Raw genomic sequence first — 14,938 nt, forward strand, 5'->3', positions numbered from 1 at the left:
CTGCAAACTGCTTATCAGGGGGTCTAAAATGAATGAAAAAAATAAAAATTCCAACCTTGAACTTAGTGCAACTGCTTTAAAAGGAATCTGCCTCCAGGTGTTTGCTACCCCATCTGAGAATGATGTAGGGGCAGACTTTGATGCCAGCAATGTTTGCTGCATTTTTGATAAAAATGACTGCTTTATCTGCTGCAGATCTCTGAATGCAGTGCTCTGTATAATCCTGCCCACACCACTGACTGGGCAGCGTTCTGTGTACATGGTACATTGATGAAAAGCTGCCAATCAGTGGTGGGAGCAGTGTTACACAGAGCAGGGGGACTACATGGTCTGAGTCCTGTAGAGATAATCTCCTGCTGATAGAATACTGATTTTATTAAAACTGCAGCACAAAGACCAATAAGTGACAAATCACTAGAATCTGGGTTTCTGCCCCTACATCATGCTGGTCTCTGATTAAAAGGCATAACAAACTAGTGACAGATTACCTTTAACACAACATAACTAGTAGAAATGTTAAAAATAAATGTTCCCCATGTCAAAGGCATTCATAGCCTTTAATCCTTTAAAACTTCCAGCAACCCTCCTTGAATGATCCTGAATCATCACTCTAAGGACCATCCATCTTACTGAGCGGAGGTAAAGATCAAATCGTAAAAATGAGCTTTGCAGAAATATTTTCAATAACTGGCTAATTGGCTTGTGGCACATTTTTGAGTTGTGCGGACCCGTTAATCTATTTACCATTTGGGATTCTTTAAGGATATAAATAAAAGCTTTGTGCAATGTAATTGTAATCACCAAATATTAGCCAAGGAACCAAAGACGCAGAGCAGCAGTGGCCACTCTGTGGAATTGTTAATAATAATAATAATAATAATAACAACAATAATGATAATAGCAGTACAATTTAAAAGTCCGTCTCCCACATGTAAAGATCTGAGGATGGTGCTAGTTACAACATGTAACCCACGTGCTGTATAAGAATGACACGGTGCGATGAATATGAACAAAGTCAGGATTCACCTCTTCATATCGGACATTCTTTAATATGCTGGACATATATTAAAGACCAGAAAGCACCTCAGCAAAGATGATGCTGGTAAAGTCCTCCAACACTGGAGAACCTCATACCGCCAGCTTTCCAGCCACACAGGTGTCTGCAAGGTGTCTGTGTGAGAGCAGCTCACTCTGTAGTCTGGTCTGCAGCCACCGCTGGTTGTAGTCAGCTCAGGGTGCATCACTGCCTCATACCGTTCCATTGTCCGTTTTTCAATTAGTGCAGCCTGCTGCACATTTGTTCAAATTTAAAGCAAGCTACACCACCTGTTTACCTAAGTACTATTTTTTAACGGCATCTGGCCCAGGAAATCCTTTTGGGCCTAGTAGCAATTTCTGCTACTCAGCAGAGTACCCCACCCATGAAGCAAGCTACACCGTCTTCTTCCTTTCTCAAGATTTAGAGACCCCACAACACCTACTAAGACATATGGTACGTACCTGTGGGCCGAGAGGAACCATTCCTCGGGGGCCACTCATCCTCTGCATTGGCCCACCCATGTTTGGATGACCTGCAGGAGTAAGGACACATAATAAAAGTGACTTCCATACACCATCGGAGACATTTCCTCTCAATGTCACACTAGGAAACGCGTTCTTGCAGCCGTTAGCAGAATCATCTCCTTGGAGTGAGATGACCCAGCAAAGTAGTGACTGCATGATAATGTGACTGCACGAAGGCAATGACAAAAGACAGAGCGGTTATTAATGTTTCCCGTCAGTTTTCAGCATAGTGATACAACAAACGGCATTTCTAATAGATGACCATCTACCGTAATGGTAGCGATATGGGGGGGGGAATAAAGATTATTCTACATTTGTTGATAGAATGTCTTCTGAAAGCATCTGGACCGGGGTTTACCACTTGTCACGAGGTGAGGTGGGAAGAATAGTGGGGGCACTGATCCAAAATCCTGCATAACATGGCGCCAACACTGCTCCAATAAAAGGGTTTTCTGGGAGTGCCCTACTGATGACGGCCTCTTATTTATCACTAAGGCCCCACGCAGACATGCGCTTTTCATGAATCGGGCCGTCGTTTCACACTGGATCTATAGCTGAACACTTACAAGTCACTAAGAACTGACGTCAGTAACAACTTTACAGCTCGGTCCTACTTTTATCACCTTGTTGTCTTGAAGGATCCATACCGCTGGGAAGTAATGTCTGGCCGCCAGGAACGCCGGCGAGTCCCTGAAGAAAGAAACGCCTCGCTTACAGACAGAACCCAGCAGGGGGTAAAGGACGACAGTATTCGGAGGGTTAATGCTACACTTACCTGATTAGGTATTCTTAATGGAGGCCGTGGACCACCGGGATATCGAGGGGACATGAAAGGCTAAAAAAAGGGGGAAAGAATTACTATATCCAGAATTGTATGGAAAACTTCCAGACCTAATTTCTTCGCCACATTTTGCACAGAACCATTGAATTCGGATCGATAAACAAAACAAAAAAAAAATCATGATAAACCAGTTCTACACTTTACAAAATTACTAATAGTCTTCATTCTGAATGTCCCAGCTATTCCAGACACTGGACCTTTGTGTCCAGGAAACTTGCTTTATTCCATATGTGCAGGTGGCTTTGGTGGTTTGCATGGAATGGTGGAATAGCTTCCATTCTAAGTGTAGGGACCAGAATACACTGTATACACAGAGAATAACTGGAAATACACAGTCTATATCACATTATCCCCTGAGCTTCGCATGACCAGACGAGGAGGACAGAAGCTGCTGCACAGCAGGCAGGTTGGTGTATAGTCTGTACCACCACCAATTATTCCCTGGCTGCGCTGCTGACCTTATTCACTACACCAGTGAGATTCAGGAAAAGTATTTGTACGCACCATGACTAAAACCACCAATACTTTATAGATTGCTTGAATTCATAAAGGGAATCTGTCACCAGGTGTTTGTCTCCATCTTATGTTGATTTTAGATTTAGCTGGTAGAGACCCTGATTCCAGCGAAGTGTCACTTACTGGGCTTCTTGTTGTAATTTTGATAAAATCAGCAGGAGATTACCACTAGAAGATTAGTAATCCTGCTGCCACATAGTCCTCCATATTCATGAGCTCTGTGTAGTCCCGCCCCACCACTGATTGGCAACTTTCTGCTTATGCACAGTGTACACAGAAAGCTGCCAATAAGTGGTGTGGATGGGGTTATACAGAGCTAAGCAATAAAAAAAATGTAGATCTGCAGCAGATAAAACAGACTGTATCAAAATAGAGGAAAACACACCAGTAACTGACACATCACTGGAATCAGGGCCTCTGCCCTTACCTCACACTGCTCTCAGTTGCAGCAGCAACCTGCTGACATATTCCTTTCATACCCATATATGTTAGACCATAATAAATTATTGCTGGCTGTTTCGGGGAAATAAACAATCATTTTGAACAATGACAGATGGACAAATGTTCATCAATACTCAAAATAAAGATCGTGAAGAGGCTTTTTTCGGCTAATGCCAAGCAGTGGCTGCATCACTGACTGAAAATTTATAATATCGACCCATGGGTATGGAGTAGTCATCCATTGGCCCATTATGATTGCCGAACAGCAATCATTCCCAAATACCCCATATACCACCCCATACAATGCCCCATATAATGCCCCATAGAATGTCCATATAATTCTCCATGAACTGCCCCATATATTGCTCTATATACCGCCCCATATAATTCTCCATATACCGCCCCATATAATGCTCCATATACCGCCTCATATAATTCTCCATATACTGCCCCATATAATTCTCCATATACTGCCCCATATACATCCTCATATACTGCCTCATATAATGCCACATGTACTACCCCATATAATGCTCCATAAACTGCCCCATATAATGGCCCATACCCTGCCTCATGCATTGCCGCATATACTGCCTCATATACTGCCCCACATAATGCCTCATATACTGCCCCATATAGTGCCTCATATACTGCCCCATATATTGGCCAATATACTGCCCCATATAATGCCCAATATACTGCCCCATGTACTACTTCATACACTGCCTCATATAATGCCCCATACACTTCCCCATATACTGCCTCATATAATGCCCTATATACTGCTCTATATAATGCCCCATATACTTCCTCATACACTGCCCCATACAGTGCCTCATACATTGCCCCATATACTGCCTCATATAATGCCACATGTACTACCCCATATAATGCTCCATAAACTGCCCCATATAATGGCCCATACACTGCCTCATGCATTGCCGCATATACTGCCTCATATAATGCCCCATATACTGCCCCATATAATGCCTCATATACTGCCCCATATAATGCCTCATATATTGCTCCATATAATGCCCAATGTACTGCCCCATATACTACTTCATACACTGCCTCATATAATGCCCCATACATTTCCCCATATACTGCCTCATATAATGCCCTATATACTGCTCTATATAATGCCTCATATACTGCTCCATATAATGCCCCATATACTTCCTCATACATTGCCCCATATACTGCCTCATATAATGCCACATGTACTACCCCATATAATGCTCCATAAACTGCCCCATATAAGGGCCCATACACTGCCTCATGCATTGCCGCATATACTGCCTCATATAATGCCCCATATACTGCCCCACATAATGCCTCATATACTGCCCCATATAGTGCCTCATATACTGCCCCATATATTGGCCAATATACTGCCCCATATAATGCCTCATATATTGCTCCATATAATGCCCAATATACTGCCTCATACACTGCCCCACATACTGCCTCATACACTACCTCATATACTGCCCCACATACTGCCTCATACACTGCCCCATATACTACTTCATACACTGCCTCATATGATGCCTCATATAATGCCCTATATACTGCTCTACATAATGCCTCATATACTGCTCCATATGATGCCACATATACTTCCTCATACACTGCCCCATACATTGCCCCATATACTGCCTCATATAATGCCCCATATACTGCTCCATATAATGCCTCATATACTGTTCCATATAATGCCCCATACACTGCACCATATGCTGCTCCATATACTGCCTCATATACTGCTCCATATAATGCCTCATACACTGCCCCATATACTGCCTCATATAATGCCCCATATAATGCCTCATATACTGCCTCATACACTGCCCCACATACTGCCTCATACACTACCTCATATACTGCCCCACATACTGCCTCATACACTGCCCCATATAATGCCCCATATACTGCCTCATACACTGCCCCATATACTGCCTCATATAATGCCCCATATACTGCTCCATATAATGCCTCATATACTGCTCCATATAATGCCCCATATACTGCCTCACCATATACTGCCTCATACACTGCACCATATGCTGCGTCATACACTGCCCCATATACTGCCTCATATAATGCCCCATATACTGCTCCATATAATGCCTCATACACTGCCCCATATACTGCCTCATATACTGCCCCACATACTGCCTCATACACTACCTCATATACTGCCCCACATACTGCCTCATACACTGCCCCATATAATGCCTCATACACTGCCCCATATAATGCCCCATACACTTCCCCATATACTGCCTCATATAATGCCCCATATACTGCTCCATATAATGCCTCATATACTGTTCCATATAATGCCCCATACACTGCACCATATGCTGCTCCATATACTGCCTCATATACTGCTCCATATAATGCCTCATACACTGCCCCATATACTGCCTCATATAATGCCCCATATAATGCCTCATATACTGCCTCATACACTGCCCCACATACTGCCTCATACACTACCTCATATACTGCCCCACATACTGCCTCATACACTGCCCCATATAATGCCCCATATACTGCCTCATACACTGCCCCATATAATGCCCCATATACTGCTCCATATAATGCCTCATATACTGCTCCATATAATGCCCCATATACTGCCTCACCATATACTGCCTCATACACTGCACCATATGCTGCGTCATACACTGCCCCATATACTGCCTCATATAATGCCCCATATACTGCTCCATATAATGCCTCATACACTGCCCCATATACTGCCTCATATACTGCCCCACATACTGCCTCATACACTACCTCATATACTGCCCCACATACTGCCTCATACACTGCCCCATATAATGCCTCATACACTGCCCCATATAATGCCCCATACACTTCCCCATATACTGCCTCATATAATGCCCTATATACTACTCTATATAATGCCTCATATACTGCTCCATATAATGCTCCATATACTTCCTCATACACTGCCCCATACATTGCCCCATATACTGCCTCATATAATGCCCCATATACTGCTCCATATAATGCCTCATATACTGCTCCATATAATGCCCCATATACTGCCTCATACACTGCCCCACATACTGCCTCATACACTACCTCATATACTGGCCCACATACTGCCCCATACACTGCCTCATATACTGCCCCACATACTGCCCCATATAATGCCTCATACACTGCCTCATATACTGGCCCACATACTGCCTCATACACTGCCTCATATACTGCCCCACATACTGCCCCATATAATGCCTCATACACTGCCCCATATAATGCCAGCCTAGCTAAGTGAACATCTGCCTTCATTGAGCAGAGAAGAGCTGTTGCTCCCATCTGGCAATGGCTTCTCTCTAACGGGGACAAAGACTCCTCATGCTGAAATCCAACATGGGTGATCAACGGCCTGAAATGCCCAACAGGAAGTATATGTGCTCGGCGTCTTCTGTAAATATCTAATATAACTTGCACTCGGTGGACTAAGCTTTGTGCCATCAGCTTCTCAACACTCTACTATGATGGTCAATTAAACAATAAAGAAGGCTCCTCACTCCCAGCTGCATATAGAGGAATACTTGTGTAGTGCCCGGATATTGCTGGCATGTCAGGCCATGGGACAGCGAGCCGACAGTCACTGTTTTTTTCGGATTACACCGGGAATCTTCCTACGGTGGAGGCTCGCCATGGGCACGAGCGTCCTGTAGGCCACAGCCTTCATCTACACATTACCTTACCTGTTCTATAGGGCGGTAGAACGGCCATGATTGCCTTCCATACCTCCAGCTTTATCGAAGAAGATTGTACTTTACTCCATATCCACTGGAACCTTTTAGACATCTAATGGCATCTAATGGTTGTACCAAGTTTGGCCACTATCTCCTATCCTTAGGATAAGGGATAACTTCCCAATCACTGAGGCCTCAGGGAACCCAAGAACAGGGGCTCTGAAAAGCCCAGTGTGAATGGAGCAGAGGTCAACCGTGTGCACTTCCAATCCATTAATTCTTAAAGGGACCTCCCATTAAGAATACAGCGGTGCACATGACTGACCACGGCTCCATTCACACTGGCCCCTTCAGAGCCTAGGTTGTCGGGATCATTGGGGGTTACCGCAGTCGGACTCCCAGCAATCGGGGAGTTATCCTTACATAGGGGATAACTTCCAAACTTAGCCATTTATTGCAGTAAAGAGGGTTATACCAAAATAAGAATACCACTCAGACTTCTATTAACACAGTTTCTTTCCTTTGTAGGGGTGTGTTCACATGTGGAATTTTTTCATTTTTTGGTATGTTTTTTTCTGCGGCAAAAATGCTGCATCTCACAGTACCAGTAAAGTGAATGATATTTCAAAAATCTCCTCCACACACTGCGCTTTCCTACTTGTCTTTTTGTGTTAAAAATAATAAACTCAGTGCTGGTCACTCTCACCAGGTCCAGAGCTGCCATTTCCACCGCCGCTCCTAGTCTTTTGCTCACTCTCACCAGGTCCAGAGCTGCCATCTCCATCGCTGCTCCTAGTCTTTTGCTCACTCTCCCCAGGTCTAGAGATGCCCTCTCCACCGCCGCTCCTAGTCTTTTGCTCACTCTCCCCAGGTCTAAAGATGCCCTCTCCACCGCCGCTCCTAGTCTTTTGCTCACTCTCCCCAGGTCCAGAGCTGCCCTCTCCACCGCTGCTCCTAGTCTTTTGCTCACTCTCCCCAGGTCCAGAGCTGCCCTCTCCACCGCCGCTCCTAGTCTTTTGCTCACTCTCCCCAGGTCTAGAGATGCCCTCTCCACCGCTGCTCCTAGTCTTTTACTCACTCTCCACAAGTCCAGAGCTGCTCTCTCCACCGCTGCACCTAGTCTTTTGCTCACTCTCCCCAGGTCTAGAGATGCCCTCTCCACCGCTGCTCCTAGTCTTTTGCTCACTCTCCCCAGGTCTAGAGATGCCCTCTCCACCGCCGCTCCTAGTCTTTTGCTCACTCTCCCCAGGTCTAAAGATGCCCTCTCCACCGCCGCTCCTAGTCTTTTGCTCACTCTCCCCAGGTCCAGAGCTGCCCTCTCCACCGCTGCACATAGTCTTTTGCTCACTCTCCCCAGGTCCAGAGCTGCTCTCTCCACCGCTGCTCCTAGTCATTTGCTCAATCTCCCCAGGTCTAGAGATGCCCTCTCCACCGCTGCTCCTAGTCATTTGCTCAATCTCCCCAGGTCTAGAGATGCCCTCTCCACCGCTGCTCCTAGTCATTTGCTCACTCTCCCCAGGTCTAGAGATGCCCTCTCCACCGCTGCTCCTAGTCTTTTGCTCACTCTCCCCAGGTCTAGAGATGCCCTCTCCACCGCTGCTCCTAGTCATTTGCTCAATCTCCCCAGGTCTAGAGATGCCCTCTCCACCGCTGCTCCTAGTCATTTGCTCAATCTCCCCAGGTCTAGAGATGCCCTCTCCACCGCTGCTCCTAGTCTTTTGCTCACTCTCCCCAGGTCCAGAGCTGCTCTCTCCACCGCCGCACCTGGCCTTCTGCTCCCTCTCCTCTCCCCAGGTCCAGAGCTGCTTTCTCCACCGCTGCTCCTAGTCTTTGTTGACATGCTGCAGCGGTGACTACAGCACGTGACAACTGCAGCCAAATCTCTGGGTGATTGGGAGTAGCGGCAGAGACGTGATGCTAAGTTTATTACTTTTAACACAAGCAAGCCGATATACCAGCTATAAATGGAGACGCCCTGTAACGGGCGAACACTGCCTGTATGTTTTCTATTTTGTAGGATTTCCCGCTGCCAAATGTTTAACTCTGAATTGACCCTTTCAGGTATTCGGCTTTGTTTGGCAATATCTTTCATTTCCTTCTTCAATCCTTTACATTTCATCCAATACCCTCTCTCCTAAAAGCAGGATTCCTCTGGGAAGGGAGGAATGGCAAGCAATTGGGGAGGTGTTTAGATCCAGGATCCCTGACCTTCCATAAATCTCCCTTAAATGGTGGGATCCACCACTATGACCGTTGTGCTACTAATGTTCAGGCCACATTTATCAGCAGGAACAGTCGAGTCGGGCAACCTCTACCTACTCTCTATTAAAGGGAATCCGTCAGCAGGTTTTTCTATGTAATCTAAGGACAGCACGAAGGAGGGGTTAAAGCACAGATTTCAAAGATGTGTTACATGTCCGGCTGTGTGCTGCCGTTTACTTACCCTCAAGCTTTCATCACCTGGTGATTAGCATCGTCTGGACTACAGAAGCTACAGCAGTGTGTGCATGCTAGTCAGACTCCGCCCCTCCTGTGATAAGCAGCTCACTGTCAATAGACAATATACATACAAAGCCTGCTGTGGGCGGGGTTAGCTTTCTCAGCTCTGCTGCATTGCTAAATCTAAGAACTCCGATTGGGTCTCTTCCTCTACATTAAGCTGCTCTCAGAAGAGGTAGCAAAAACCTGCTGACAGATTCCCTTTAAGAATCCGTCATGCGCTAATACCACGTGCATGAAAAGATTGTTACACAAGGGGGTAAATTAATCACAACAGACTTTGGAGTTAGTTGACCACCTATGGGGACAGTTAGTTTATTATTTTAATGGTCAGGAATAAAAAACAAATCAGGGAAAAAAGTTAGAATCCGCGGCAAAGCTTCAGGGCATTGGCTCCCAGACTTAAGCGATGGACTATAGTCTGCCCTTCCAAACAAAAACAAAACCACAAACTCTAGTGTACTCTACCTGCCCGTGGGGTCCTATCATGGAGCTGCTGAGGTTGTGAGGTAGGTGATGTGCATGTGGTGATGGCTGTGAACCTGGAGGACCCTAGAGGGTAATGAGATCACGGATATCATTAGACAGGGACTTTCTTATTGGTAAGAGGAAAAGATCAGTGATCAGATTAGAGTCTGGTAAGGCGTTGTTCACATTACAGGGGATCTGTCGCCAGACTTCACCATACAAACTGCATACATTCTTCAACACATCACAACTAAATGGTGGGAGAACTGTAGAATTCTTTCTTACAGGTTTCCTTCTGCTTTTTAAGAGTCTACATCTAGCTGGATCCTACAGTGCACATAGTAATATCAGGGACATATTTTCAAAGTAAGTACTCCAACCTCATGGGGTCTAATAACCTACAAACTGATACATTATTAATTGGATCTATAGGGTGACTGATCCATTTCAACACTTTTTTGCCCCTTACCTTAGGGGGGGGTTTCATATGTATGACGTCAATAATGGCAGCACTATTCTACCTGTCTAAAATACCTGAAACCCAACACACCCCATTCACAGAACGGCATCATCTATGAGCAGAAGCCATGACAAGTGTGAAGGGAGCTGTACACTGCCTTCTCTCCCTGGTGACAGGACCTGCAGTATTACACCAGGCAGTAATGCAGTAGGAACTGGTCTATGGAACGCATCTGATGTGCAGGTAACGTTACTACCAGTACTAATGCCTTGCTTTATTCTTTAGAGATTTCTTGTTATTTTTCTCCATTGCTCTGGTTGTGTAATAAGCTGAGGATCATTTCCATTTTTGCTCTAAAACATTTGTAATATTAAACTGTATATATCACTGACTGTTCAAACCAAGCACAGGCGCTCTGTGCAGCCTTGGCGTGAGCACCTGCAGTTGTACACCAATCCTTGCCCTTTTCTGAGCTGCCAATGAAGGAAAAGGAAGGAGACAGATGGGACGTTGCACTGAGCGTTGTGGACACCCAAGGGTGCATAGACTGGGCTTGGTTTGAAATGTCAATATGCCGACAAACTCCATATAAATAACCTAAAATGTGACCATCATTTAAGTCCTATTTGATAAGTCAAGAATGCTCATGATAACACACGACTTAGTAATATATCCCAGCAGAGAAATCGGTTTTGTCCTCATCCAGGATCGATCTTTCGGTATTCCGTGTAGACCAATGTAACATTCCTGAGATAAGATGTGAGAGTTGGCGCTTATAACATTCTATGTAGAACGGAGGAGGCAGACACAGATATTCTGCTGCAAGCTCTCCGGGAAAACACCAAATCCCATTCTCCATAGAACTATGCGAGCACCAACTGTCATCCCACTAAGGCCTCTTTCACACTTCAGTTGTTTGGCGTCAGTCTAAAACCGCCATTTTCCTCAAATAACGGATTCGTCATTTTTTTTTTTGACGGATCCGCTATTTTCCCATAGACTTGAATTAGCGACGGATGGTCGTCCGTTCCATCCGCCATGCGACGGATTTGTCGAAATTTGGCGGACGTCATCTAGACATAGACGGACATTATAACGTTTTTTGTCAACGCCGAAATGGCGGATCGCAACGGATCCGTCGCGTCCGCCATTCCATAGAATGGCTGCCTATGGGCGACGGATCCGTCGCGACCGTCATTTCGGCGGATCCGTCGCCCCAATCCGCTTTTTCAATTGCGCATGCTCCAAAAAGTAGATACTTTTCCCAGACAACCCACAAGTAACGGATCCGTCAAAAAAACGGATCCGTTAGAACCGTTTTCTCAACAATTGTGATGGATCCGTCACTATGTCGGAAGTAACTGACGCCAAACAACTGAAGTGTGAAAGAAGCCTGATGGGAAAACCTGTATTCAATAAAGTAACAGTATAATAATAATAATAATTAGTTTACTGGTAATTGAGAATTTTGAGAATAAAAGATCAGTCCAGGAAAAGAAAGAAGCACATTTCTCTGATAAGATATATTACAGAATTGCTTATTTCCATGTGTATTATTAATTTATTACCGGTAATTAAAACAACGGATACACTTCTAAATTCTCTCAAATGTCCATCAGATACAGTAATTTTTAAACAGACAGATCTTTAGTCAGTGGTCTGAAAATCAATAGTCCATGCATAGCTCCTAGTATTATCATGGAGAGGCATGGTGGGTGCGATGTCTGAAAAAGACAGTGGCGCCAAACTGATCAGAGCTGAACGTGGACCTCACCAATCATATACTGATTATCTATCTGAAAAATCACAGTAAAATTAACAAAAAACTATCGTTAAATTTTACAGAAATGACCTCATAAATAATAACAAACAAAGAAGTCAAACTGCAAATTAGATGGTGAAAATCCGTAAATGTTACAAATCGTGTTCTAAAATATATAACACTATCTAAAACAAAACTAAATTAGAACCGGAGGGTATTTCCACAACTGATATATAAATTACAAATAAAGATTACGGTACAGTATATAATTTAACTTTTATCATTCACATTTTCGTGTTGTGTTGCAATTGCTGCTTCAGTCCACTAGGTGGCAGTGCACGCACAGATAACGATTGCTCAGCTTCCCCTTCTTCTTAACCTTGTCGTTTATTATTTTTTTTAGTGTGAAATATAGTGTTTAATTTTATTTTAGGCTACGAAGAAGTATCTGTTTTATAAACACCGGGTCACACGCTGTATTCAGCCGAGATTATTTACCAAAATCTGATCAGTACAAATGGATGGAGAAGAATGAAGAGTCCCCGTCCCTGCGTAATCGTCAGACACCTCTTTAGGGAAAAGACTGAAGTTACTGACTTGGGGTTTTTCCAAATATGAAGCTATCACAACATTTAAAGAAATCCGTCTACTGTCTCACCATAGAAGACTGTGTCATCTAGAGAGGAATGAATTATACGCGATTCCTAAAAATCACCTTGGGCTCAGCACACTGACACTTTTCTTTGTCGCACCAAACTAATGCTCATGTTATGACCACGGCACGGCCTGCAGGGGTGGCCCACCCATAAATATACGGTAATCCCACCTGCCAGGCGCACAGTATATTACTGTACAGTCATGGACTCCTTTCATTGTCTGCATATCTCCGGACGCTCGAGAATAACGGCCGTGCTGCCTCAAGGATTTCATTATAGGAGGTCGTAACGATGCTCGGAGCAAAAAAAGAGACCAATCTAAATCTATACTTTCATAGGTTCATTGATTAGCACTTCCCGACTTCTGCTGATCATCACTTTGCATTTACCTATGAAGTGACCCTAATGGCGGATTCATGCTGCCGAGCCACGGGTGGCACGTGTCACACACCGACTGTCAGTCATACTAGTAGCATAGGTTTTAGTGATTTCGTTTTCAGATTAAAACCTATTTTATATGCGACTGAGGGGCTCCCGTGCTCCCTTGGCATAGTCAGGGCCTCGGTGCACCGCCGCGACCCTTTACTGGGATCCTGGTCATATCTGGAGCGTTTTCAGAACTCAATCACCGGATCTGATCCTCCGCACGGACACTGCATGAGCCCAGTCTTCTGCAGTGTAGTACCCAATGGCAGCTGCAGACAGGAGCGAGTGACGGGAGCCCACAAAGACACTGTGTGAGTGTGAATGGCTACTGCAGTGTCGGAGTGCGCACTCATTGCTGACCCCTGTCTGCAGTACGGTACCAAGCAGTGGCTGCAGGCAGGAGTCAGCAATGATAGTGCACACCGACACTCCAGGAGCCCATCCGTGCTCGTATAGTCTCATTGTGGGCTCCCGTCACTGGCTCCTGTCTGGAGCTGCCATTAACTACTGTACTGCAGACAGGAGCCAGCAGTGAGAGCGCACACCGACACTACAGGAGTCCATTCGCAGCGCCATTGCAGATTCTCATCGCTAGCTCCAGTCTGTGGACTCCGCTTGGTACTGTACTGCGGACAGGAGCCAGCAGTGAGAACATGCACACCGACACTACAGGAGTCCATCCGCAGTGCCATTGCAGATTCTCATCGCTAGCTTCAGTCTGTGGACTCCGCTTGGTACTGTACTGCGGACAAGAGCCAGCAGTGAGAACATGCACACCGACACTACAGGAGTCCATCCGCAGTGCCATTGCAGATTCTCATTGCTAGCTCCAGTCTGTGGACTCCGCTTGGTACTGTACTGCGGACAAGAGCCAGCAGTGAGAGCGCACACCGACACTACAGGAGTCCATTCGCAGTGCCATTGCAGATTCTCATTGCTAGCTCCAGTCTGTGGACTCCGCTTCGTACTGTACTGTGGACAGGAGCCAGCAGTGAGAACATGCACACCGACACTACAGGAGTCCATCCGCAGTGCCATTGCAGATTCTCATTGCTAGCTCCAGTCTGTGGACTCCGCTTCGTACTGTACTGTGGACAGGAGCCAGCAGTGAGAACATGCACACCGACACTACAGGAGTCCATCCGCAGTGCCATTGCAGATTCTCATCGCTAGCTTCAGTCTGTGGACTCCGCTTTGTACTGTACTGCAGACAGGAGCCAGCAGTGAGAGCGCACACCGACACTACAGGAGTCCATCCGCAGTGCCATTGCAGATTCTCATCGCTAGCTTCAGTCTGTGGACTCCGCTTTGTACTGTACTGCAGACAGGAGCCAGCAGTGAGAGCGCACACCGACACTACAGGAGTCCATCCGCAGTGCCATTGCAGATTCTCGTCACTGGCTCCAGTCTGTGGACTCCGCTTCGTACTGTACTGCGGACAGGAGCCAGCGATGAAAGTGCACACCGACACTGAGCATGGCTGGGCTCCTGCAGTGCCCATACAGAGGTGCGGAGCCTCTGACTGAGTGCAGGCAGAGCGTGCTTTCAATCAAGAGATGA

The 14,938-nt window shown here is 45.6% G+C and overlaps 1 protein-coding gene across 2 annotated transcripts in view; it reads right to left on the minus strand.

Moving 5' to 3' along the window:
* The window catches only part of SSBP2 (single stranded DNA binding protein 2), a 224,007-nt gene that overhangs the window by 24,988 nt on the left and 184,081 nt on the right, over positions 1-14,938 (minus strand). The window contains exons 6-9 of one of the 2 annotated variants that reach the window (XM_069751132.1): positions 10,075-10,158; positions 2,339-2,398; positions 2,187-2,253; positions 1,501-1,571 (exon numbers count right to left, since the gene is read on the minus strand). In XM_069751132.1, the coding sequence (XP_069607233.1) occupies positions 1,501-1,571; positions 2,187-2,253; positions 2,339-2,398; positions 10,075-10,158 (282 nt within the window). The remainder of the gene's footprint in view (positions 1-1,500; positions 1,572-2,186; positions 2,254-2,338; positions 2,399-10,074; positions 10,159-14,938) is intronic. The other variant, XM_069751142.1, reaches the window with a different exon arrangement.

This window comes from Ranitomeya imitator, chromosome 1 (genome assembly GCF_032444005.1).
Source record: "Ranitomeya imitator isolate aRanImi1 chromosome 1, aRanImi1.pri, whole genome shotgun sequence".
Classification (NCBI taxonomy): domain Eukaryota; kingdom Metazoa; phylum Chordata; class Amphibia; order Anura; family Dendrobatidae; genus Ranitomeya; species Ranitomeya imitator.